At 47.3% G+C, this 27,698-nt stretch overlaps 2 protein-coding genes across 2 annotated transcripts; both read left to right on the forward strand.

The window, feature by feature from the left end:
- Positions 1-13,491: 13,491 nt before the first annotated feature.
- Positions 13,492-16,072, forward strand: LOC124850010. Its single transcript, XM_047331903.1, has 2 exons — positions 13,492-13,779; positions 13,878-16,072. The coding sequence occupies exon 2, from the start codon at positions 14,897-14,899 to the stop codon at positions 16,070-16,072; it is 1,176 nt and encodes a 391-aa protein (XP_047187859.1). The 5' UTR covers positions 13,492-13,779; positions 13,878-14,896.
- A 228-nt stretch (positions 16,073-16,300) lies between these two features.
- LOC124850043 lies at positions 16,301-19,248 on the forward strand. Its single transcript, XM_047332323.1, has 2 exons — positions 16,301-18,491; positions 18,585-19,248. Exons 1-2 carry the CDS (start codon positions 18,123-18,125, stop codon positions 19,050-19,052), a joined length of 837 nt encoding a protein of 278 aa, XP_047188279.1. The 5' UTR covers positions 16,301-18,122; the 3' UTR covers positions 19,053-19,248.
- Positions 19,249-27,698: the final 8,450 nt, after the last annotated feature.

Below are 27,698 nucleotides of genomic sequence, written 5' to 3' on the forward strand. Positions count from 1 at the left end.
TTATGCTGTGCTCACTCACCCTGTCTCAAAGATTAGTGTGTGCCATTAAATCATTCCGTTTTGCCCAGCTAAGCAAGTGTACTGTAATCTGACTGAGAGTTAAATCAACTGATTCAGCAGTCAGTGTGTGTGAGGTGCATTATTTTTTCCTGACACATACTGAGCTGACAGGCAGTTTACTCACCAACAGCTACAGCGAACCGTTGTTAGTGACATTCACTTCTCTCACTCACTTTGTACACCTCAATGCAGATTAGATATCTACAGGTTCCACAGAACTCCAAGCTATACAGGATTTTTTTGTCTGTCCCTGGTGCTCAGACAAAGAAGGGAAATAAGAAGCCTTTAGAAAGCCTGCAGAAATAAATTAAACTGGAGAAGTAATTATATTTTTATGTTAAATATTTATTAGCACACACCTAATTTTATTATGTTAAGAAACATATAAAAAACAATTCATATTGTTATCACAAATGATTAAGGTATTAACAAAATTCCATGTTTCTAGTTCAACCAGAAACAAGTAACCACCTCATTTTGTGACCAATTTATGAATGAAAAATGGGCTTTTGGTGAAATCATGGTTTAAAAAATACTTATGGAAATTAGCCTTCTAGTGTGGCCTTGTGGTACACAGTCAAGTGTTGTTGTCTGCTTATGGCTATATTCAGTAGTGGATGAGGCTAATCTATGAGACAGTGGCGGTTCTAGAAATTTTTTATTAGGGGGGCCAAGGAGGGGCCAGTGTTTAACCAGAGGGGCACATAAAAAAATGGCAACAAATGATATACAAAGATTATAAACTTTATTTTACTTTAAAATCAAATAAACATTTAATTTGTACAAGAGTTTTTAACTTCACGACTCTGTATTTTTCTGTCCAAAACTCTTTTCAATTGATGGAGCTCATGATCTCGTGTTTTGTATTTCCTGTTTTATTTTTAATTAGTTTTTGTACTTCCTGTTTCCCTGTCTTGTGTCTGTTCACTTTGTTTTTCCTGTGTCTCCTGCCCCTGTGATTGTCTGCACCTGTTCCTAATGTGTCTCACCTATGTTCAATTTGCCCTGCCCACCGTATGTGTATTTAGTCTCTGTGCTTCCCTTTGTCTGTGTCAGATCGCCTGTTGTTTTTCCCCCAGTCTGTCCTGAGTCGTCTGTTCCTGTGGTTTTCCCTGGTCGGTTCCTGTTGTCTTCCCCGGTCTGTTTCGGTGATTTTGTTCCAGTCTGTTCACTGTGATTTTTCCCCTGGCTCCAATGTTTCAGTTTTCCTGTTTACTACGTAGTGTGGACACCCTGTTTGGATTTTTGTGTTGTTCGTTTTATTATTAAATATCTTTTTTTTGCCACATCCTGCATTTGGGTCCTGCTTCCTGCTCACCATCCTGACAGAACGATCTGACCAACAATGGACCCAGCAGAGAGTGGCATTTCAGCCGAGGAGTTTGCTGACGCAGCATGACAAGTTCAGGGACTTTTTGATTATATGCAGTTAGCTAAGAGCGTGGAAGAGAAAGACACCGTAAGGACTTTAATGCAGTGTTTGGTCCGGTCAAAACGGTGGCTTGTGGAGTGGTACCCTCAATTAAAGAGTTTAGAGGTCTCTGCTGTTGGTAGCCTCCAGTCAGCCACCACGTCGGCTAGCATGAGGCTTCCTAGTGTGCAGTTGGTCTCCACGTCGGCAGGCCTGCGGCTTTCTTGCCTTCAGCCATCCTCCACGTCAGCTAGCATCGGGCCTTCTAACCCCGTGCCATCCCCTGTTCCTGCGTTGGAGCTTTCGGCCTGCTCCTCCCCGTCTTCAGTCGGTGGGCCGATCGACACATTCCCCGTCGGTGGTCCGACCGTTTGCCTGCTCCACGCCTCCACTCGGTGGGCTGATTGACACGTCCCTCGTTGGTGGTCTGACCAACGCCTGCTCGACGAGGCCAGTCGGTGGGCTGATCGGCGCGTCCCTCGTCGGTGGTCCGACTAACGCCTGCTCCACGAGGCCAGTCGGTGGGCCGATCGATGCGTCGGTCGTCGGTGGTCCTGCCGAACTTTGCTCCACGTCGGCAGTCGATGGGCCGATCGGCACGTCCCTCGTCGGTGGTCCGACCAACGCCAGTCGGTGGGCCGATCGACACGTCGCTCGTCGGTGGTCCGACCAACGCCTGCTCCACGTCACCAGTCGATGGGCCGATCGGCGCGTCCCTCGTCGGTGGTCTGACCAACGCCAGTCGGTGGGCCGATCGACGCGTCGGTCGTCGGTGGTCCAGCCGAACTCTGCTCCATGTCGCCAGTCGATGGGCCGACTGACGCGTCGGTGGTCCAGCCGAACTCTGCTCCACGTCGCCAGTCGGTGGGCCTATCGACGCGTCCCTCGTTGGTGGTCCGACCAACGCCTGCTCCACGACGCCAGTCGGTGGGCCGATCGACGCGTCGCTCGTCGGTGGTCCAGCCGAACTCTGCTCCACGTCGCCAGTCGGTGGGTCGATCGACGCGTCCCTCGTCGGTGGTCCGACCAACGCCTGCTCCATGTCGCCAGTCGGTGGGTCGATCGACGCGTTCCTCATCGGTGGTCCGACCAATGCCTGCTCCATGTCGCCAATCTGTGGGCCGATCGTCGCGTCGCTGGTCCAGCCGGACTCTGCTCCACCTCGCCAGTTGGTGGGCCGATCGATGCGCCGCTCATCGGTGGTCCGGCCGAACTCTGCTTCTCGTCGCCAGTCGGTGGGCTGATCAACGCGCCGCTGGTCAGTGGTCCAGCCGGACTCTGCTCCACCTCGCCAGTTGGTGGGCCGATCAACGTGTCCCTCGTCGGTGGTCCGACCAACGCCTGCTCCACGTCGCCAGTCGGTGGGCCGATCGACGCGCCGCTCGTCGGTGGTCCAGCCGGACTCTGCTCCTTCTCGCCAGTCGGTGGGCCGATCAATGCGCCGCTCATCAGTGGTCCAGCCGGACTCTGCTCCTTCTCGCCATTCGGTGGGCCGATCGACGCGCCGCTTGTCGGTGGTCCAGCCGAACTCTGCTCCCTATCACCAGTCGGTGGGCCGATCAACGCCCCGCTCGTCTGTGGTCCAGCCGAACTCTGCTCCTTCTCGCCAGTTGGTGGGCCGATCGACGCGTCCCTCGTGGGTGGTCCCCCAGAACTGTCATGCCTGCCTACCCGGCCTCCGGGCCGTCCCCCAGAACTGTTATGCCTGCCTGCCAGGTTCGGGCCGTCCCCCAGAGCTCCTACGCCTGCTGAACCCCCCCAACAAGACCCGTCCAATTCCCCAGTGACATTTTTTTTCTGATCCGTCCTGGCCCCCTTCCACCCACCCTGCTCTGTGTATTTATTTTTTTTGGACCGTCTGGAATTTGGTCCTTGAGAGGGGGGTTGTGTTATGATCTTGTGTTTTGTATTTCCTGTTTCCCTGTCTCGTGTCTGTTCACTTTGTTTTTCCTGTGTCTCCTGACCCTGTAATTGTCTGCACCTGTTCCTAATGTGTCTCACCTATGTTCAATTTTCCCTGCCCACCGTATGTGTATTTAGTCTCTGTGCTTCCCTTTGTCTGTGTCAGATCGCCTGTTGTTTTTCCCCCAGTCTGTCCTCAGTCGTCTGTTCCTGTGGTCTTCCCCGGTCTGTTTCTGTGATTTTGTTCCAGTCTGTTCACTGTGATTTTTCCCCTGGCTCCAGTGTTTCAGTTTTCCTTTTTACTACGTAGTGTGGACACCCTTGTTTGGATTTTTGTGTTGTTCGTTTTATTATTAAATATCAATTCAATGTGAACAAAACTCCAGGGTACAACAATGTGCCATTACCTATTTATGGAAGCCTCACTACTGTGGAAAGTTGAGCCCACACTTAAGTATTTGAATTGGCACAATGCTGGATCAATTACATGCAAAACGGTCCACAAATACATCAAGATCCAGAGCCTTGGCCCTTCTGGACTCTATGCTCAGGACACCAAGATCACTGAGTCTCATATCAGTAGTGGTGGACCCCAGGAAGGTTTTTATCAGTTTCAGTGTGGAGAAACTGCGTTCGCAAGAGGCTGAGCTTACAGGAAGGGTTACAGCAATCTTGCACAGTCTAAAGAGCTCAAAGAAAACGTCCCTGTATGGCTCAATAAAACAAACCAGCTCAACTGTACTGCATAGCTTTTTAACTTCACCACTCTGTATTTTTCTGTCCAAAACTCTCTTAAATTGATGGAGCTCATGCCCTAAATCATCAATGTCTGCATTATACAAAAGGCCAAATGAAAAAAACCTTGCTCTCCTTTAAAAAGGCATCACTCTGGGGGTTGAGAGATTGTATGCCAATTCTTTGGCTACATGTTTTCTGAGAAATACAATGTAAAATACTTTTTTCAACGACGAAACGGCTCTGATTCAGTGGAGTCACGGTAGTCGTTACATTTCCCAGAGTCTCAGAGGTCGAGCAAAAAGATGTTTCTGCTGACACCTCAGCAGATGAGCCGCATGAGTCAAACCGTCTTGGTGGGTGAGACGCCGTCTGTGAGACGCTCGGCTGAAAATTGTTTGGATGTGCAAATGAGGACTATACTAAACGAATCGGATCCATATGAGTTTTCTGGCATTAAACAGACAACGGGATTTCTGCCCCCTTCAGGTTTCTCCTGAAGGGGGCAGTGGAGGAGGAGGAGGAGCTTCTATGCATGGGTGGAGAATGTAGAGGGGGACAAGGGGGAGCAGGAGGAAATGAGAAAAGCCGCTGATGAAACGCTCCAGGATGTATTACTAAACTTGCCTCAGCGCAATCATAAAAATATTCGGTATATCGTGAATAAATTGTCTAAAAGTGAGAATGGTTGGACTTCGACGGGAGAGTTTATTTATCACGGAACAACAATCAAAGGCTCTCACATGATTGATTTGTTTAAGAATTTAGTGGCTCCTTTCAATAAAAAATCCCCAGCAACGCAGCCCAAAGGTAGGGGGCAATTTTTTAATTCACGATCAACACTCAACATTCCTCTGTCATCGGTGCCAAACCCTCTTGCACCCTCTTGCGAACAATATAGCCGTCTTAAAACTCTGGGTATAGTGGAGGAGGAAGAAGTTACGCCGGCGAAAAGAAAGTTGTTTTATTCCCACGTTGGTTAGTAATAGAGTGAAATCATAATATTAAATAAAAAAGAAAACAAGCCATGACTTTGATTCAGTTTATTTATTATTTAACACACTATGTTCATATGTTCTCTTTAAACATTTCCAGCAAACATACGCTGTGTCTGAAACATTCGGTTCTATATTTTCTCGAAAAGCAACTTTGATATTTTTTCACAAATTGAGACACCGCCTCATCATTTCTGGTCACATCATCATCATGATACATAGATAGTACATTATCATAAGATAGACCGCTGGCTCGATGACACAAGTAATAAACACAATGTTGTCCACATTTGGTAGACAGGACATCTTGAAGCTATTTCTTTTGGTAATATATATTTTTTCAACGTTTCTCTAAAAATTGTATTATGGTTTTAGGGTAGTGATTAAAATCTGGAGGAAAACCAAACGAGTCAAAAAAGGTGGCGCTTCTGTCACATTCCAAACTGAGGGGCCAGCCAATGTTCCACGAGTTGGTGAGAGGGGTGGGTGTTGACTATCGGAAAAGTGGGTCGTCTGAAGGAGTACGTCGGCGACTGTAGCTGATCCGAGGCCCACACTCCGCTAAACTTGTCACCCAGTAAACGTCTCAAGATACTGTCCAACTGATGGTTGTTCATTTTAGATCAAATCAGTAATAATCCACCAACACTGCGTTTAGAATCAATCTCCAAAATTGAGTCGTAACAAGCGTAAACTATCAGAGTGGTTGTGAGGCAGTCGTGCCAGTCTTAAACTGCCGTTGGAAATTGGGGATAAGGCATCAGAATCTTCTCCAGCGTTTAAATTAAAAACAAACAGTGAATACCCCTGCTCAAATTCTTCTCTGTCGATACTCAAAGGTAAATCTTTTTAAGTGTCATTCTGTAGACGTAAACATGTTATAAAACTCTCGGACTGAGATACCGTGGTTAAACTGGGGCTGAAACACTTTTGTTGGGATCTGACAACCATCCTGGCATAATGCCATGTATTCAACATTGTTATGAATAAAGTTTAAAGGAGACCAATCTCTTCTTCCCGTAAACCTTTTGTGATTAACCATAGCAATAACTACGTACTTTGGCATGGTACCTAGGAAGAGATTCTCTTGATTGCATATTCGGGAATTTTCAGGGATGGAGTATGTTTTAACGTTTACTCGAGATAAAGGATAAAGAGCATTGGGCTTTTGCAACGCCGCCGCATGTCCTAAGCTTATAGCGGGTGAGACTGCGGTCTTCTTGAGAAACAGAGACGCTCCCAGAGACGCTTAACTTGTAATTTGTGTTAGCGGGAGATGAGTGTGAAGGCGTCGTTGGCTCTGCACAGTTTAATCTGCAAATGTACAGAATTCAGTAGAAGCCTCTCGCTGAAGAAAATGTCTGCGTGCAGGGGTCCGAGCAGGTGAACCTCTCTAGAGTTGGTGGTGAAAGCGAGCTCTGCGCTCAAATCCTCTTTTGGGACCATTAGGGATTACTACAGAATCTACAGCGCTGGCTCTGGGCTGAATTGGGTTTTTAACGACTGCTCTGAAAAGTTGAGCAACGCCTTGATCATGGATCTGTAAGGATGAGGGGCGCTGGATTGCGATATCAATTTATCCCACCCTAGGGAAGCGAGCTCCCGAAATCGTACAGTGCCAAGAAAGCAGCCATGTGACCAATTGGACACTCTTCCACCCCCCCTTGCCCGGCACCCGGGGGTCCTAAAAATAGGCGGTTGGTGTCCACGCGCTCAGGGGGGCCCGGGGCCCCTCGGGAAGAAAATGGAGAAAACAGCCTCCCGCGGCGACCGGCCGCCGCAGCTGCGCGCAGGTCCACAGGGAGGCTCCCTTCTCCAGCGGGGTATTGCCACTTGCCATCGGAAACTTCCCCCCCCGCTGGAGGGTGGGGGGTTAATGCCATTGGACACTTTCCCTTGCAGGGGTGGACACTTTCCCTTGCAGGGATATTGCCACTGGACACTTGGCCTGGCAGGGGGTATTGGCATTTGACACTTTCCCATGCTGGGGTATTGGAATTGGACCCTTTCCCTTCCTGGGGATATTTCAATTGGACACTTTCCCTTGCTGGGGTATTTCAATTGGACACTTTCCCTCGCTGGGGTATTTCAATTGGACACTTTCCCTTGCTGGGGTATTGCCATTGGACACCTTGGTCACTAATGTAACCCTGGTTCAGGCAGGGGTGGCCACTTCAAATACCTTTGCATTGCAGCCGAGGTATTTGAAGTGGACGATGTCTGAAGTATTTGAAGGGGACGATGTCTGAGGATTTGGAAGTGTACATCCCACTTCCAATACCTTAGAGCTAAGGTCAGGGTATCCCAAGTAGACAATGGCAAATTGGGATACCCAGATCCCAGCTCTGAGGTATTTGAAGTGTACATCCGACTTCCAATACCTTAGAGCTTGGATCTGGGTATTCCAACTGGACAATGTCAAGGTATTGCCATTGGACATGTTTCCCCCTGAGGAGGACTGTGTTGGCCGGGTGGCTCGTGTCCACTTGGTGGAAGTTGCACGTCCACCAAGTGGAAGAGACCGCCTTGCCATTGTCCAATTGGTATACCCGGATCCCAGCTCTGAGGTATTTGAAGTGGACGATGTCTGAGGTATTTGAAGTCTACATCCCATTTGCAATACCTTAGAGCTGAGGTCAGGGTATTCCAAGTGGACAACGGCAAATCATTGCTATTGGACACTGGCTGCCAACACTTGGTGACAGTACGGGACCTAAAAAGCTATTGGGAGATATGCCCTCTGTCCGCCCAGGTACAATCACAGACATCGGAGCAAGCCGATTTTTCCACTATATGCAGCTTTAAGGCAGGAAAAAAAAAATCATCTTTGCGATGTAATGGGCCACACGTGAAAATTTAACCATGTCATCCTCTCCTCATACAGAACACATGGTGTAAATATCAAAAAAATCGGAACAAGTGAAATCCCTGTCCACGTTGTTCTCGCTCGATAATTGGTTGGCCTGTTGAAGCATGCCTGCTACAATAGTGTAGCAGGCACCCTGCATGCAGCTGATCTGCACTGTGATTGGTCGAGGGTCTTAGAACATGAGGGGTGAAGCCCTTTTAAAGACCCGGAGGAGCAGGCCAGGACAGGAACTTTCGGGCAAACTGAGTGAGTGTGAAAACTTGTTTATTATTTAATGTGTAATGTCTTGAATATGTTGAATGCCATTTATTATCATTATTATTATGACTGATTTGACAATGGTCCATGTAATAGGAGAGATGTGAATGCTAGTATTTAAAATCTGTTGCAGAGTTTAAATTGATTAATTAATTTAAAAAAAAAACTATTCCTGCCGTTTTTTTCTTTACTATTATCTATCAAAAGTGTTCATACCTCTCACCACAGTGTGTTAATCTCTCCGTTGGTCGTGTTTAATGTGTTTTTTATTGCATTTTAGTATTTATTTCGGCAATCAATATTCACTGAAGATGAATATTGATTCGGTGTGTACTTATGCAAGAACAATGTCGGACTCTGTAGATTTCTCTGGACCCCTGCCCAACTTGAACAGTGATGACATGTATAGCCGTACATCATCACTAAACCGCTGGTTGTCGAGGTGGTGTCCAGATAACAATGTGGGCTTCATAGATAACTGGAGCACCTTTTGGAGAATTCCTGGTCTGATGCGGAGAGACGGCATTCATCCAACTTTGGATGGTGCAGGTCTCATTTGTAGAAACCTGACTCGGTTACCTAGACGGTCAACCCCGTGACTTTTCAGAGTTGGGACCAGGAAGCAAAGTTGCAGTCTTACACGCTTCTCTGCGCTTCTATTACAGCAGTCGCCCCCACAAAACCCCATAGAAACTGTTTCTGCCCCACGACCACTTCAACTATCTAATCCAAAGGGAAATAAAAGAGGTGTAATTCACACAAATCTCATAAAGATCAACACAAACCCTATAAATGAACCTAAGAATAGAACAATAAAATGTGGTTTATTTAATATAAGGTCACTCCCATCTAAATCTTTGTTAGTGAATGATCTGATAACTGATTAGCACGTTGAATTATTCTGTATGACCGAAACCTGGCTACAGCCAGAAGAATATGTTAGTTTAAATGAATCAACACCTCCCTCTTATAATAATACTCATATTCCTCGGACCACAGGCCGAGGAGGAGGAGTAGCAGCAATCTACCAAGCAGACTTATTGCTTAACGCTAGACTTAAACATAGTTTTAACTCATTTGAAAGCCTAACTCTTACCCTCCTTCACCCTAGCCGGAAATGTCAAAAACCAGTTATTGTAGTCGTTGTTTATCGACCACCAGGCCCTTACTCTGAATTTTTATCTGAATTTTCAGACTTTTTATCTGAGTTGGTGCTTAGCACAGATAAAGTTATTATAGTGGGTGACTTCAACATTCATGTGGATGTTGCCAACGACAGTCTTAGTTCTGCCTTTAATTCGCTCATAGACTCAATTGGTTTTACTCAACATGTAAACAAACCCACTCACTGTTTTAATCACACCCTCGACCTCGTTCTGACCTATGGCATAGACATTGACAAACTAATAGTATTTCCTCAAAACCCTCTGTCCGATCACTACTTAGTTACATTTGAATTCTCCATTATTAACTTTACTGAATTTGGAGAAAGGTTCTATTACAGCAGGTGTCTATCAGAAAACTAGTAAATTCAAAGAAACAGTTCCTTCGTTATTTATTCTACTGCCATGTGTCGATACAGTGCAAGATCGTTATCAAAACTTTACTCCCACACAAATTGATGATGTTGTTGATAGTGCAGCAGCCTCACTACGTTCCACACTTGACACTGTCGCCCCTCTGAAAAAGAAGACAGTCAATCAGAGGAGGATAGCTCCATGGATTAATGCACAGACACGTGCTTTAAAACAGACGTCACATAGGTTAGAAAGGAAGTGGCGTTCCAATAGTCTAGATGAATCTCACCTAGACTGGAAAAATAGTTTAATTACATATAAGAAAGCCCTCCGAAATGCCAGAACCAGTTATTTTTCTTCACTAATAGAGGAAAATAAAAACAACCCCAGGTTCCTCTTCAGCACTGTAGCCAGGCTGACAGAGAGTAAAAGCTCTACTGAACAGTATATTCCTCCAACTCTAAGTAGCAATGATTTCATGAGTTTCTTTACTAATAAGATTATTACCATCAGAGAAAAAATTTACCAGCTTCTTCCCACTAATGGCACAGACACACTGTCCAGTACTGTAGGTTCTGAACCAATAGTATCGCCTAATTTATATTTAGAATGCTTCTCCCCTATAGATCTGGCTGAGCTGACTTCACTTGCCACCTCATCCAAGTCATCAACCTGTCTTTTAGATCCTATTCCATCGAGGCTAATTAAGGATGTATTACCTTTAATTAATAATTCCATAGTAGATCAGATTAATTTATCTATATTGACAGGCTATGTACCAAAGGCCTTTAAGGTGGCAGTAGTTAAACCCCTGCTCAAAAAACCGACTCTGGACCCAGATATCTTAGCTATCTATAGACCCATATCTAACCTCCCCCTTTATCTCTAAAATCCTTGAAAAAACTGTTGCTAACCAGTTATGTGACTATTTACACAGGAATAGTCTGCTTGAAGACTTTCAGTCAGGCTTTAGAAAACATCATAGTACAGAAACAGCACTACTGAAGGTTACCAACGACCTTCTCATGGCCTCAGACAGTGGATATGTTTCTATTCTCGTCCTTTTAGATCTTAGTGCTGCATTTGATACCATTGATCACAAAATTCTGTTACAGAGACTAGAACACATTGGGATTAAAGGAACAGCACTAGAATGGTTTAAGTCCTACTTATCTGATCGATTTCAGTTCGTTAACGTTAATAACAAATCTTCCATTCATACAAAAGTGAGACATGGAGTACCACAAGGTTCTGTACTGGGACCGATACTTTTCACTTTATATATGCTTCCTTTAGGCAATATTATAAGAAAACGCCACATCAATTTCCATTGCTACGCTGATGATACCCAGCTGTATTTATCTATAAAGCCAGATGAAACTAATCAGGTAGACAAACTTCAGGATTGTCTTAAAGATGTAAAGGCCTGGATGACTCATAATTTTTTACTTCTAAATTCAGAAAAAACTGAGGTCATTATACTCGGCCCTAAACACCTCAGAGAAACATTATCTGATTATATAGTTACTTTGGATGGCATTACCTTGGCCTCCAGCTCTACTGTGAGAAACCTTGGAGTTACCTTTGACCAGGACATGTCCTTTGACTCACACATAAAACAAGTCTCTAGGACAGCCTTCTTTCACCTGCGCAATATCAACAACATTAGAAACATCCTATCTCAAAAGGATGCTGAAAAACTAGTCCATGCATTTGTTACTTCTAGACTGGACTACTGTAATTCATTGCTGCTAGGATGCCCCAATAAGTCTGTGAAAAGCCTCCAGCTAATCCAAAATGCCGCAGCACGAGTTCTGACAGGAACTAGAAAAAGAGATCATATTTCTCCAGTGTTAGAATCTCTGCATTGGCTTCCTGTAAAATTCAGAATAAAATTCAAAATACTGCTCCTAACCTACAAAGCCCTTAATAATCAAGCTCCATCATATCTTACAGAGCTCCTAGTTTCATATTATCCCAATAGATCACTTCGCTCTGTAAATGCAGGATTACTTGTGGTTCCCAGAGTCTGTAAAAGTAGAATGGGAGGCAGAGCCTTCAGCCACCAGGCTCCTCTCCTCTGGAACCAGCTCCCAGTTTGTGTCAGGGATGCAGATACCCTGTCTACATTTAAAGTTAATCTTAAAACCTTCCTTTTTGATAAAGCTTATAGTTAGAACTGCTAGTATTTATTTCGGCACTTTGAATGTGCGCACTGAGCATGCTGCAGAGTGACGCACTTTCCAACTGCGCACTCCATCCAGCCCAATTAACTATTCCTGACGTTTTTTTCTTTTCTATTATCTATCAAAAGTGTTCATACCTCTCACCACAGTGTGTTAATCTCGCAGTTGGTCGTGTTTAATGTGTTTTTATTGCATTTTAGTATTTATTTCGGCACTTTGAACGTGCGTCTTCTTGGGATACCCTGACCTTAGCTCTAAGGTATTGGAAGTGGGATGTACACTTCAAATACCTCACACACACACACACACATAATTTTCAACAGTAACTATTATTAATATTGTTGTTCTTTTTGTTGTTGTGTCTTTACAGGAAAATTGCATTGCTGTCCCTTGTGCCAACGCTACTACAGCGCGCTGAATAAACACAATAAGAACATCCACTATGTAAGAAATTCAGTAGAGAGGCGGATACTGCTAAACCTTGCATCCGGTAGGGTCAACATCCGTGCTGCACCTTGCCCTGTTCTAGGGTGCAAGTACCAACTTTCTCGCTTAGACAGGCACATCCATCGGTCGCACACAGAGTTGAGTATAGCAGGGCGGCAAAGTTAAATCAGGCCAAGCGAACACACAAACTGAAACTATTGGCTGAGGTCAGGGCTACCAATCCCACCCCAGCGATGGAGTCCATGTTAGATGTGAACCCGAGTCTACATGAGGAGGAACTAGACGTGACTCCATCATCCCCTGTGGCTGAATGCGGCTCAGCAGATTGCAGGCGCATTAGGCATAATTATGAGCGTGAGCTCGAGAAGGTGCAGGCCGAGAGGGATGAATTTTGCAGCGAGGTCCAAGTGCTCCGCAGGAAGTTGCAAAAGCGGCTGCGCAGCAACAAGAGGAGCCGCACCTCTACAATGGAGGACCAGGAGGACGTGAGTCTCTCTCTCTCTCTCTCTCTCTCTCTCTATCTTTGTTCCATTCTCCCTGTCTTTGTGTGTCAGATTTTTTTGGTTTTCGCCAACTTTAATAGAAACGTGTGAAGGAGGGAGGCCGGTCCTCGGCCGTGTCGGAGGAGGTGGGCCCGTCCTCAGCCGTGTCGGAGGGGGCAAGCCCATCCTCCTTCAGCCCGTGGAGTTCAGGCAGCGGCAGGGGGAACCTCATGAGGCAGATAAGCCTCCCACCATCGATGGGTAACCATATGTTGATAACATGATAATTAATTTGGCTTATTCATGCCATTGGACAGCAGAGTCCTCACATGTATATTATAACACCTTAAATTGTGTGTTGTTGAAGAGGAATACCTTCAGACATACAGGGCCCACCACGAGGGCCAAGACCCAACCACAAAAATGAAAGAAAATGCTGTTTTCAAAGGTCAGCAGGGTGAAAACCTTCATCCTGTGCATGGGTAACAACATGAGCCGTCTGTCTGACTGGCTGTTTTTGGACGACCTGGCCAGGATCCGTGGGTGAGTGACAATGTCATTAGAATTTCGTTTGTACATTTAAAGATTCTATTTCATTTATTTTACCCCCACTCTTCAAACAGATGGGCCCGAAGTGTCGTCGAGGGGGGGATGAAAATCACGACCGCCAAGTTTTATCTGCAGAATGCTTTACATTTCGTAAAATTTATGGTTGGGATCCCCCAAGACATGCCGCCTCACTCGGGTGCAGTTCGCCTCAATTGAGAGGGAACTGAAGACGGGGGTGAGATCACTGCAGCGCAGGGTGGTGGTACATCAAATGTCCACAAAGCGGATAAAAATTACAAAGTTGCCGTTCCGCCAGGCCCTGAGAGATTGCCTCTCTGCGGCTGCCATCGCCATCCCACAGCTACTGGGTAAGTTGTCCACAACTCTGCTTGCTAACAGGACACATGGATTGTTAACCAAGGCACAGCTCATGTTGAGTGCTTTGCTTTTTTTCTCTTTTCATCAGACAAACTCGAGGGGGAATTCAAAAACACAACCCGCTTCCTCTACTACGGCTACCAGTGTGCCTATTGGAGCTGTCTGTTCGGGCGCAGGCCGGGGGTCTATGCCAACATGACTGACAACGAGGTGGAGGAGGCAAAGACCCTCGGCCAGGATCGGGGCTACCTGCTCACGTAAATGAAGCTTCGCGGTAGTTCATGCAGGGCACGGTAGTCATACGCCCCGGCCGCAATCGGCGGGCAGCCCGCTGATTGAACAATTGCCACGACCAATTGTCTACGACCATCTACCTCGACGACCGCGGCCACCGCATTCGGAGCGCTTCCGGGTGACGTCACATCGCACAGGACGCTGGGAACGGGAGTGCCATTCTTCCCACCTGCCGCTGCAGTTTCTCCTCAGCTGAAGAATCGAATCCTTGCAGGTAATGACATCAATTTGGTTAAAATTCTGCTGTGCTCATCTTCGATTGTGGAGAGGTCTCAGTCATCCTCAAGGAAAGCGATCCCAGACTATCCAAAACTCTGACTATGGCTGAGTTTAACGTTGCTTTTGGCGTCTTCAGAGATATTATATGCAAAGCATATCCAGAACGTAGATCCGAATTAGACACATATTTAGCAATCATGTCCGACCTAGCAATGTCTTACGGGGGTCTCTGTTTTATGAGTACCACAAGTCCTTCTCTGCAAAAGCAGCATTATACATCATGATTCAACCAAAAATTGGATTGGTCTATTGTTGATCTGGCCCTTATCAGTAGACACTTCACAGGGCATCAGGCACTGAACAGTCTCCCCACTTTCCTAAAAAATCTGAGGAACGAAGCGGTGGAAAGTTTTTTCGGAGACAGCCACCCCAGGTCTGTGTGTCCCCGCCGCACTCGTGTCATGAGAAAGAGATGAATAAACCATCTACACCTATCAACGTCTCAGAGCTCAGCAAAGCCCTGAAGAAGCATCCAAATCATTGTTTTGTTAATTATTTAATTACTGGCTTGGTTCAAGGGTTTTTCGCTGGCTTATGTTTCCTTCCTCAATATCCCATGTCTGTAATAACCTCCAATCTGCTTTAAAAGAACCACAAGTCGTGGACAAATTGCTGGCTAAAGAGGTTGAGAAGGGCTACATGATCGGGCCTTACGATAGCCCTCCCTTCTCAAAATTCCGCTTAAATCCGATAAGCATAGCTACACGGAAATACTCAGGAAAAAAGCGTCTGTTCATAGACTCGTCAGCACCGCATGACGATAGCACCCCAAGCATTAATAGTCTCATACCTCTCGCGCCGTTTTCCTTATTCTATGCTACAGTCGATCACGCAATTCAGTTTATTAAGCTAGCTGGAAAAGGCGCTTGGCTGGGGAAGGCTGATATAACAGACGCCTTTGAGGTCATGCCGCTCCATCCCTCGCAGTGGCATGTCTTCGGAATCAAATGGCGCAACAAAATATATTTTTCGGTCAGACTAACCTTCGGCTGTCGTTGTAGCCCTTGTATTTTCATTACCCTTTCAGAAGCGCTTTGTTGGATTCTCTTAAATAATTGCAAATTGCCATTTGTCCTCCACCTTCTAGACAATTTCCTTTTGGTAGATTATCCCCAGTCAAAACCAGATCAATGCATTAGAGGTCTGAAAGATGTTTTTAAGCAACTGGGTGTCCCTCTCTCGGCAGAGAAAACCCAAGGCCCATTGAAAACAATCAAATTTTTAGGCATCACACTGGACAGCGACCTCATGCAAGCTTCACTGCCTCTAGAAAAACTAGTACGCATTAGAGAAATCATGAAAAGCGTGTTGGATGCAGCGTCTATCACTAAATGTGAATTATTGTCTCTATTAGGCCACCTTAACTTTGCTATGAGGATCATTCCCCAAGGCAGATCATTTATATCTAGATTGTTGGACCTCTCAAAAACAGCAGACAAATTACACGATACCTTTTCTCTAGATGAAGGATATAGATTTGACCTAAGATTTTGGTCTCTGCTGTGCCATAATTGGAACCGTATTTCTTTTTTCTATAACGAAAAGGAGGAAAGGCAGTCACCCTCGAATTTTTTACCGATGCAGCGCCTTCCATTGGTTTTTGGGGAATTTACAACAATCAATGGTTTGCTGACGTTTGGCCAAAAGAACTGCTCACTCTTCCTTCCGGTCTACATTCTACTGTACTTTTTGAGTTGTATCCTATCGTAGTCGCATGCATTCTCTGGGGCAACCTATGGTCTAGGAAACAAATCCTAGTTTTCTGTGATAACAAGGCTACCGTTAATTTCACACTCCGCTCAGCGCACTTACCTGGCTTGGATAATAAAACTGCTGACTCCCTGTCCAGATTTAAATTTCAGGAGTTCAGAATCCTCTGTCCCCAAGCTGCGCCCCAGGGCCTGCGTTGCCCAGCCTTCGCACAAACTGTCCTAGACTAGAAGGTACACTTCAGTCTTAAATATGAACTCTGCATCTCAATATATGAGACATGGACTGGCTAAGAGTACAATTAAAATGTATGACTCTGCATGGTCCTATTTCACTTCATTCTGTGCGACTTTCTCTGCTCCTGTCATGCCTGTTAACATCCCGATGATTTGTGCTTCCATTGTTCACTGTTTTAAATCCCGAAAAATGCAACCTTCTTCCATCAAAGCATACGTAGCAGGTATTCAGTTTAATTTTAGATGTGCGGATCCCTCAGTACGTAGCCTGCTCTGGGATTTCTCCATACACCTCCTCTTCAACGGCCCCAAAAAAAGAGCAGCCAGGTGTCTCACCTTAGGCAGGGGTGTTTTGGATCTTATGCGGATGCATAACTGGAATCGGTCTTCTTCACTGCATTTTACGGGTTCCTCAGGTGCGGTGAATACACTACTAGCTCAGACTCCTTTGATCCTTTGCATGATCTTACCATTTCTGAAATCACTGTAGACTCTGACATGTATTCCATCCACATTAAACATTCCAAAACACACAGGGAGGGTAAAGGTTCAACTGTCTTCATCTCCCAAACTAAAACTGCTTTCTGTCCTGTATCTTCAATGAACCTGTACCTGCAACGGCATCCTCGTGTGAGGCAAGACCAACCGTTGTTCCTGACCGGCAAAGGAAAGGCCTTGTCAAGGTCATGGTTCTCCTGTGCCAACGATGTGGACTCCCCCCTCAGCAGTACACCTCTCACTCCTTCCACATCGGCGCAGCAACATCCGCAGCGGCCTTGGTTCCTACTTCTACTCTCAAAGCCATGGGTCGCTGGTCTTCTTCAGGCTACGAACGTTACATTCGCCCTGGAGTAAATGAGATCATCTCGGCTCAAAAGGCCATGAGTGCTAACACCTAACGAGACCAATTCCTCACTGCGTAATAATAAAAATGCTGCATTTGAAAGTGGTTGGCTGGGGTTCATTTCACATATTTTAGTAGCATGCTTACTCTTTGCGAAAGCATTAGGGTTAGCCAAAGCCTGCAGCAAGCCTGCTGTTTCACCTAGACATTTCACATAACTGCTGCATGCTTGCTGCCACACATATATATTCACATAACTGCAGCATGCTTGCTGCCACACATATATAGTCACATAACGGTAGGTGACTTATCATAGGCGGCATGCTTGCCTCCCTCCCAAAAGCATTTGGGATTGCTGAGGTCTGCAGCATGCTTGCTGCTACACATACATATTTCACATAACGGTAGGTTGATCTCTCGCGGGCGGCACGCGTACATTCCTCCCAAAAGCGTTTGGGATTGCTAAGGTCTGCAGCATGCTTGCTGCTACACATAGATATTTCACATAACGGCAGGTTGACCTCTCACGGGCTGCATGCTTGCATCCCTCCCAAAAGTATTTGGGATTCCTGAGGTCTGCAGCAAGCTTGCTGCTACATATAGTATTTTCACACAGTCCGGCTGATGCCTACCATGGGCATTATTCAGCACGGCGCTTGGTTCCGTTGTTTTGGGGGATTTCTGCATTGCGCTCCCTGTCTTAGCCTAGCATGCGCTTTACTAAATACAGGGAGCATTATCGAGAGCGGAGCCATCAGCGCCAAACATAACTGTATTTCCATTTGTTGCAATAAATGGTTAAATCTATGACGAGAGTGTTCCTGACTGAAATGAAGCTTCGCGGTAGTTCATGCAGGGCACGGTAGTCATACGCCCGGGCCACAATCGGCGGGCAGCCCGCTGATTGAACAATTGCCACGAGCCACGAACCAATCTCAGCCCATCCTCACTCAAGCAGGTTCACTTAAATATGACTCCCCCCGCACTGATCTCCGCACACCTATGCTATCACACACGCTGCTGCTGGCAAAGCTTACCTCCTCCACCCCAGCCTCCACCTATCTACTTTAGTCCTAACATGTCTCAAAAAATTAAGAATGGTATTCAATGTGTTACACGGACCCACTCTCATATACCCACGGGGGGATTTCTGCATTGCGCTCCATGTCTTAGCCTAGCATGCGCTTGGCTCCCTGATCCGAACCAGTTTGTCCTCTACACGAAGGGCAAGTGGCCCTCTAAAAATCTGAATACTAACCTACAGTCAGCCTGGAAGGACATTGGGTTGGTCGGGGTGATTAATTTCACCCTCATAAGGACGGCTGTGGCTACTTATTATGTAAGTTGACATTAAATTCAAGACAAGTGGAGGCTGAAAGCTTGATTGCAAGTGCTGTCATTAATTTCTCTGCAATTTCTCAATGTTTTCCAGGCAAAAAAGTCACAAAATCCAAAGGACCGAAGGAAAGTGGCTGACTTCATGTGTCATGACACCAGAACGGCCGACAAATTCTATGTGGCCAACCCTGACCACTGTGAGGCAGAGGAAGTCAGGGCCCTGGTGAGCCAGAGCCTCCATGTGGGCACCTCAGGAGACAAGGAGAAAAAGCAGCAGCAGCAGGAGGAGGAGGAGGAGATGGAAGTCGGCGTTGACGTCGGCGAGGGCGGCAGCAGCAGCAGCATCGAAGAGGACAAGGCGGCCCACTCATCTTCCTCAGCTAACCCACCGCCACAGGAGGTCGAGGAGGAGGGCACACCAAAAAAGAAAAAGATGAAAAGGAGATGTAGAGTTGTCATAAGTCCATTTAAGTCTATCCCAGACAGGAAGACGACAACTGAGCAAAGTAAGCAGAGGATGAGGGTGAAGAGGCTCAGATTCCCCCCCAAGAAATACACTTAGGGATTGTTTGATGTTTGTGTGATGTTTTGATTGTTTTATTGTGTGGTGTTTTAAAGCTTTTATTGTGTGGTGTTTAGCTTTTAGAGATTGTTTGTTTTATTGTGTGGTGTTTTAAAGCTTTTATTGTGTAGTGTTTAGCTTTTAGAGATTGTTTGTGTGATGTTTTAATTGTTTTATTGTGTGGTGTTTTAAAGCTTTTATTGTGTGGTGTTTAGCTTTTAGAGATTGTTGGTGTGATGTTTTGATTGTTTTATTGTGTGGTGTTTAGCTTTTAGAGATTGTTTGTGTGATGTTTTGATTGTTTTATTGTGTGGTGTTTAGCTTTTAGAGATTGTTTGTGTGCTGTTTAAATTCATCAGATTTTTTGAACATGTCCACTTGGTGGAAGTGCAACTTTCCACCAAGTGGACAAGGGGGAAACATGGGGTCACATGTCCAATGGCAATACCCTGAGGTCTTGTGGTAAGAGGGGTAAACGGCTGCAACCCTGCAGAGTTTTCCACGGTGTCCAAAAGCAATACCTTGCCATTGGACAGTTGGAATACCCTGACCTCAGCTCTAAGGTATTGGAAGTGGGCATCGTCCACGAGAGTTTGGTTGCTTTTTTGGCCTCAGAGGATGTGGGGACCTCAAACATTGAGCAAAGGCGCTTTTCTGGATGCAGACTAAGCCCCTGATTAATAAAGTACAGAGTTTTGTCCCCAGTGACCATCTGTTGGGTCGAGGGAGGGGGATGAGGGAAGATTTCCTATGTCGTGGTCCAATGGCAATACCGTTTAGTTGAAAAAAGAGTTTGGTTGCTCTTTTGGCCTCAGAGGCTGTGGGGACCTCAAACATTGAGCAAAGGTGCTTTTCTGGGTGCAGACTAAGCTCCTGATCAATAAAGTACCGAGTTCTGTCCCCAGGGACCATCTGTTGGGTCAAAGTAGGGGAAAGGGAAGATTTCCACGTCATTGTTCAATGGCAATACCTTCCCATTGGAATCCACAAAAATACTCTGAGCTGTTTCAACCAGGTGTGCCCTGCTGTGACCACAGATCAGGCACCTAAACTTTGGTGGCTCTGGGTGCTGTGGAAAAAAATTAACCCACTTTTGCCTTTTTCTCCTCCAAAGGGGGTGAGACACATTCAGTCCAACACCCTCTGATGGGAAATCTTGTAATCTGAGCAAACTTTTTTTCTCGCGTTCGTGGGTTTACAGGGCTGTAATATGTCGACGTACGCTCGGTTTGGAGCGGTGCTACGGTGGTTCCACGTTTCTAGGACTTTGGTGCACTCTCCAGGAACGTTTTCACTTGCAATTCAAAATGAATGGTGTTTAAAAATAGGGAAAATCCCACTCTAAAGTCCATGAAGTGGACAGTATCGTATCTTGGCCAAAAATGGCATAAATTAAGGGAAATTTCTACAGGCGCACCATATCTGGTATAATCCATAATCCCGAGCATCGGCCTGCTGCGACCTCCCCGCGGCTAGTTCCTCCCAGGGGCACAGTAGCGGCGTAGCACCGATGTCGATCAATGTAGTATCTCGCGGGCATCGCCCTGTGTGACTGAGAGGGCTGAATTCCTCATGGCAATGGAGATATGGCCATAATTTGCCTTAATTGGCAAGAGGTGAGCGGAAGGACAAGCGTCAAGTGGCAGGAACTTAACATTGAAGTTTGAGGGTCCATACTCCGAAACCGTACATTTTTTTCCATTTTTTCACTCTGGGTGCTTCATACATGTAGGCCATGCTCACAGTGTGCCGAGTTTGGGGCGAATCGGAGAAACTCGATAATTTGGCTTTTTCAGCCTCTGAGGCCTCTGCAGCCAAAAACGGCCGAAAATCGAAAGTATTCAGATCGGCTCCAAATTCACAGGGTCACATTGGTGTAGTGAGAGGGTGGTGGGGTTTTGGCGGGCTAGCCCCGGCTGTTTCGGAGATATTAGCCTGTACATGAGTGGTAATAAAGGTACTGCCATGGGACGCCGCCGTTGAATGGCAATGCCCGACTGTCAGATAGTTTTCGCTTCCGATGGTATTGCCATTGGACGCCCCGTTCGCTGGGGCCCTCCCCCGAAGTTGGCAAGTGAGTTTTGGGCTAATTGGACTATTGGCCCCTGGGGCCCTCCCCCGAAGTCGGCAAGTGAGTTTTGGGCGAAAAGGGGCCAATTTCCCTAAGTGGACAAAAAATCCTCCAATTGGACATATTTACTGTACCATAATGTGCAGAAGGGCTCGCATCTTAGTTCATACAAAAAAAGCTTCAGTGAGGCCGAGGACTCTGCAGTCTGAGACTTTGATCTGATACCCTTCGAGGGTCTTCTGGATGGCGAGAATGAAACGATCAGTCAAAAGGCCTTTGTTCACCTCGTGAAAGTTTTCATGTAATAATAGTCTGGGGCATTTTCTAAACACTAGTCCTGATTCTGACGCGGGTTCCCCACTTGACAACCAAAACAGCTTTCCTTTCTGAAAATACACAAAGCCTCGCTCAACAAATGAGCCAGTATAGATTTCACAGTTTTTTGAAGCTGTTGTCACAAGTGACAGCCACTGCTGCTGCTGCTCGCGGTTCCTGAGTGGAGAGTCAACCAACAACACTTATGATAATAAACCTCTATTATATGCTAGCACTACACAAACAATCAACACAAGATAAAACAATCCGCTTCTAGTGGATCGGTGGAGGTAGCGATGTGTGTGAATAGACTATGTGCGTGCTCCCTATGTGTGTATGTATGGGATGTGTGCAATGATGTGTAGGTGATTATATGAATGTGTGTGTGTGTGTGTGTGTGTGTGTGTGTGTGTCCTAAACAAGAGGTGGCTAGGCACAAGATGGCGGACGTAACCGCGTAGGTGACGTCACGACACGAGGGGCTAGACACAAAATGGCCGACGTGACCGTGTTGGTGACGTCGTGCTAGGACGATGGCAAAGGTACTTGGGCGGAGACTATGTGTAATGGCGAATCATACACGTGGTTTTAACAAAGGAGTTGTTTCAGGAGGGAGGTTTGAATTCCAACCTGAGAGGACCCCACGCCCAACTATCTACAGCCCTGAGAGTGTGTGGGTTAGTAACAGAGAGAAAAAAAAGGGGGAAACCTTCAGCGGGAGTGGCAAAGCTCACGCGACCTCGAGTGAATCCCACGCCTATCTGTTATTACGAAAGGACGCGCTGTCGCGTCTCTGAGTTCCCAATCAACAGATGGCGTTCTGAATCCAACCAGGACAGCGTAGCAACACTCACCCAGTCTGATCGCGTCAGACAACAATAAAACAAACACTGCGGAGTAACGGAAAAGAGGTAGAGATACACTAAACAGTAATACCTGCGGCGTAGCAGCAAAAAGGGACTCGGCGGTCCTTAGGTCACAAACAACAATAAACACACACTTGAAAATCAAACTAACATCTGCCCAGATCTAAGATGCCTCTTACTGTGATTCCTGGGGAAGAGCTTGAGTGTGAAGAAAGGTCGTCCTCCTTGGGTGCGCGTGGCGGGTTGCGTCGCGGGCTGCGATGAGGAACGATGGCCGGGACTGTGCTCACAGTCGTTAACGGCGGGGCTGTTGTCCGGGCGTCGGAGGAACAGCAGTCGACGATCGTTGAGACACGAGGGGGTTCCCTTGTCTCGCTTCTGCAGGCATCGGTTGAAGAACGTGTCGCAGCGGGCTTCAACCGGTATACCGGGGTTCTTGTGTGTATTCTCGGTAATACACAAGGTGAGGATTTCAGCTCGGCCAGCGAGTGGAGGTCCTTTAAGGCCAAATTTACCGTGCACGTGGTAACTTCTGCAAAGAAGTTACGGGTCCTTCTGTCTACAGTGGTTTGACTACTTACAGTCTTCCCACGGTTCGAAAGGGCTGAATGAAAGTCCGTTCTTCATTTATATGGGGCGCGGGTTGGCCTTAGAGGACCCCGCCCACTTGTGAGCTGGGGGTTTACGGTAGTCCTGCAGTCCGGCTGTGCCGGGCTTTATGGGAAATGTAGTCTTGGCCTCTGATTTCGGACAATGTTCTGTGCTTTGTCAGAGAGGAGGCTTTCTCTGGTCAGAGTCTGTATGGTGAGGCGCAACAATCCCCCTTTTGCTCTGAAGAGCGGGATGCTGGTCGCAGTCTTTAGGGCAAGCAAGGGCCAAACAGTTCTCTTGTCGAAGCGTTATCTGGGTTACACAGTGCATATATCCTTGAAAACCAGAGAAAAGGTTTGACAGTCCATACAGTTCAGTTCATTGAATACACATGGGCATTAGCATCTGGGTAGCTACCTGAGGCACATCTGGGCAGATGATTTCTAGTATCGTAGCTATACATTCAAAATTTTACACAAAATCATGGTCCACATTAACCTTCACCATATCGTGTTTGGTCGTTCTTGACAACACGTGAAACAAAAAGAAGAAGAGGAAGAGGGAAAAAGAGGAGAAAGGTGTTAAGGTTAGCGGCTTTGCTCTTGGAGGGGGTCAGAGCTAGCCAGTGGAATGGACGCAGAATGGTGTGTGAAACGTGGCTGAATGAGGCGGAGGTTATCCAGCCTTGTCTGCAGCGTTTGAATGTATTTGTACATGAAGTGTGCGATAATGGCCGTGATGACCCAGCCACTAAGGAGGAGCCCAAGGGCAACCAGACTTACGGGGTGTTCCTGGTACGACTATTTGGCTAGGCGACTAGTGAATGTGGTTGTGAGTCCAGTTGGTTTGAGGCTGAACTTAACCAGTTTCGTCCCTTCGACTAGAAGCTGCTGCTGAAGGGTGTCTTCAATGGTCAGGTTGTGACCTTGAAATGCGTCCATAATCTCGATCTCAGAATCGTATCTGTCGGGGCCGAGGTGATGGAGGACAATGTCGTCGATATGCAAAGTGGCTCCCTGAGGGGCCGTTAGGAACACTGTTTGGTTTGGAAGGGTCACCTTTGTGGCTGTGCCATGGCGGTCGTAAGACACCAACATATCGGTGGCTGGTGTGTTAACAAGCCATCGATTTCCCGTCCGCTCTACCTTAGTCCCGTCTCATCATCTTTGATGGACATAGTACCTTGGCACCTTTGTTCAGGCGAGTCGGCTCTGAAGCCGCAGAGGTAATTGTTGACATCGCTTACGAAGGGGTTGCTGGGGCAGACCCAGTGGATGTCTTTAGTTTCGGTGCACATACTTAAATTGGGAATGAGGTACAGTGAGGGGTGGTCGTCATGATACGCAAGTGAGGGTGGAGTTTTGAGGTGTACATGTGTGTTTCCTTTCCAGAAGCCAACATTCAATACAGATTTTAATCTATATACATTTTGTCTTTCTATTATTGGTAGGTTGAGAATGAATCCTATTTCTAGGTTTTGAGGGTCTACCGAAATCGGGATTGCGCTGCCAAGACTATATGCCAAGTGGACCTGGGATGTTTGTACAACTGTGGTAGTAGCAGACCTTAGGATTTGCTCCACCAGTTCTAAGGAAACCAGGTATGCTGGAATCTGTCCGCTGCTCAGGCTGTTAACTGAGGAACTGACTTCCCTGAGGAGATCCTGCATCAGATCTCTAACTATTCGCACGTATGTAATATCGTCCTTGACTATTTGGGACAAAGTTCCAAGCGCAAGCAAAGTGTTATTGAGGAGAGCCGAATGTAAGTTTACAGTGACTATGGTCCCCTGGAGGGTTTTACCCATGCCCTGTAAATATTTTTGTTGGGTTTGAAGGCTCCTTTGGATTTCCGGCATCTCCTCATCGAGTTCACCCATGTGTCTTTGGAGCGTTTTGATGCTCACGGAGTTAGCTGCTGAGAGCCCAATGGAGAACAGGGACCCAATGGCGGATGCCGCGGCGAGCAGGCCACCCAAGAACCGTTTCGGGCGCTTCTTTCCACTGAGGTCTTCCTCAGTGACCAGAAACTTTTTCAACTGCTCGAGAGTATGGATGGTTGTTTGTCTGGCATGTTCCATGGTGTCCTGTGTTTGCGTTCCGCTTGGGCTACCCTCAGTTAACTGTGGGGGCCGGCGAAAATGTCTGCGGCCCAGTGATCCAGTCGTACATTGATTCTCTGGGTGTACAGGTCACAGTGTGTAATCAAAAGTCCAGGTATTCCTTGTAGAGCGATACCTGACAGTGGGCCGTGCTCGACCATATCCAGGGACAGGGTGACACGAAGGCTCAGGAGAATGCCGAAGATCCAAAGGGGTCTCATCTGTAATGAGACCAGAGTTTAATTACTAGGTGACCGGGGGTAACTGGTGTTAGGGGTTAGTGCATGCTGCAGGGTGAGTGGGGCATGCAGTTAATCCTATGGAGTTTATGGTGTTGCGTTTGTTTATCTCGGTGAGGGAGGTGTTGCTGACCTCTCAGGTGGAGAGAAGGGTACAAATGGCTTAATCTGGTTCGCGTGGACCCATTTGTAGGCCAATGACTGGCTGGGTTTGGAGGTCCGAATCCGGTAGGCTACCGGGGAAAGTTTGCCCACAACTTCAAATGGACCTGACCAGCGGGGGAGGAATTTCTTGGAAATTCCTACTGGGGTGGCGAACCTGAAGTAGAAGACCTTGTCCCCTACTTGGTACTCATGATTGGACGCTTTCCTGTTGTAATAGGCCTTGGACCCTTTAACACTGGCCTCCAGGTTCTCTTGGGCCCAGGCGAATGTAACCCGAAGGTGGTCGTGCAGGTATGTCACGTATTGGTGCGCCGTGTAGGCGGTTGCAACACTGACATCCTCGGGACCATACAAGAGGTGGAGTGGGAGGGTCATCTCCCTGCCAGTCATCATTTCGAATTGTGTGACTCCCGTGGTGCAGTGTGGGGTGGACCGAATGGCCATCAGCACCAGGGGGAGCTTGACATCACAGTCCTTGCCACTAGAGTTAACGTACTTCTTGAGCATGCTAACAATAGTGCGGTTGGCACGTTCTACTATGCCAGATGACTGGGGATGGTGTGAAATCCATGCCTCCACACCAAGGATTTCGAACATCGCCCTCATGACATTCGACGTGAAGTGGGTGCCTCGATCCGAGTCGACGGTGAGGGGTAGTCCCCAGCGGCTGAACACATGATTCAGCAGTAAGACTGCGGTTGTCACGGCTGTGTCGTTAGGCGCTGGAAGACATTCTACCCACTTAGTGAATGCGCAAGTGACGGTCAGGAGGTACTTGTTACCTCTTGAAGACTTGGGGACTGGTCCAACCCAATCAACTTGGAGGTTTGACCACGGGAACGTGATACCTTGGTTCTGAAGTGGGGCCCGATTCAGCGGTCGGGATGGCTGGAACTGGCAGCAGACCAGGCATCCTTTGACGTACGCTTTAATGTCTCTGGTCATTGTTTGCCAGTACGACACCTGGGTGAGGGTTTTGAGGGTGGCCTTGTATCCGCGGTGGCCAGCGACAGGTGAGTCGTGGGCGTGGGCAAGCATCACCCCCCTATGGTCTGTTGGGACGACCCAACGAGTTGGTCCCTGGCCGTTGTGGACATAGACCAAAAGGCCTTTTTCGAGCTTAAGGTGAAGTTGGTCCTTACGCAAGGCGTGTAGCTCGCTGGATTCAGGCGAGGGTACCTGTGACGTCCCCTGTGTTGGCGGGTTTTCGACCAGCTGACGCATGGTCTGAATGGCAGGGTCTTGTTCCTGCATGGTCACCAGGTCGGCGTCACCAGGTTTGCGACCCAGGTGCACGGTCTGTGCGCAGTTTCGTCACGTCTCTCCCGCGCCTGTCGGCGGGTGATGGCATTCACTGCGCAGGTCTTGGATACTGGCAGCCACTCATCTCTGAACTCCCAGGGTGTACCCTGTTCAGCACCTAGCTTTGCTAGGCGGTCGGCTTCATCGTTTCCGTTCTTGTCCGGACCGGTTTGTGAATGGCCTTTGACCTTCTTCCAATACACGGTCATCCCTTGATCGGTTACAAGACGGTCACAAGCCAGGAAGAGTTCAGAGTTTTTGACTTCCTTGTTCAGTGCAAGAGCATGCCGTTATCTTTCCACATGGGGAAGTGAGAAATGAAGCTGTGACGAGCGTAATTGGAGTCCGAGCAGATCACCAGTTGCACCATAGCCAGCTTGGTGGCTTGTTGGAGCGCGATGAGTTCTGCAGCTATCTCCGCGTACTGACTCGTCTTGTTACCCAGCCAGTAGTTGTTTGGTTCTTCAACGCTGCGGTTGACCCAGACAATACCGGCTCCTGCTTGGATCTGGCTCTCATGGTGATATGAGCAGCCGTCCACGTAGACTCTTGGGAGGTCTAAGCAGGCATTCTCGTCATGGTAAAGGTGGTTGGATGGGAGTGACGGAGTGGTGATGACAAGGGACTGGGGACTCGATTGTCCTTCACAGTCACAGTGGTGACATTCGGCCAGACCCTGGCTTAAAGCCATTTTGTGGTTCTGGGCATACTTGACCTCAACATCATAGCCCTGCAACACCATCATCGTTGAGGCGATGCGGCGGAAGTGTTCTACCACCCACACGGTGGCGAGAAGGGCCTTTTCGCAGTCGGAGAATTTGACCTCGACGCTGCTTAAGGGTCGGCTCGCATAGACGACAACTCGCTTGTCGGTGTCATGCTTCTGTGCCAGAGCGGCACTGAGGCATTGGGGAGAGAAGCTTGCTTCAAGGTGAAACTCTTTGTCTTTGTCTGGGTAGGCAAGGCAAGAGGCGGAACAGAGTTTCTCTTTTAGCT

This window comes from Scophthalmus maximus, chromosome 5 (assembly GCF_022379125.1).
Source record: "Scophthalmus maximus strain ysfricsl-2021 chromosome 5, ASM2237912v1, whole genome shotgun sequence".
Classification (NCBI taxonomy): Eukaryota; Metazoa; Chordata; class Actinopteri; order Pleuronectiformes; family Scophthalmidae; genus Scophthalmus; species Scophthalmus maximus.

Coding starts and splice junctions, on each gene's coding strand:
- LOC124850010 (XM_047331903.1), top strand. CDS start 14,897: ATGTTTCCTTCCTCAATATCCCATGTCTGTAATAACCTCCAATCTGCT.
- LOC124850043 (XM_047332323.1), top strand. CDS start 18,123: ATGACTCCCCCCGCACTGATCTCCGCACACCTATGCTATCACACACGC. Junction 18,492..18,584: donor CGGCTGTGGCTACTTATTAT/GTAAGTTGACAT, acceptor AATGTTTTCCAG/GCAAAAAAGTCACAAAATCC.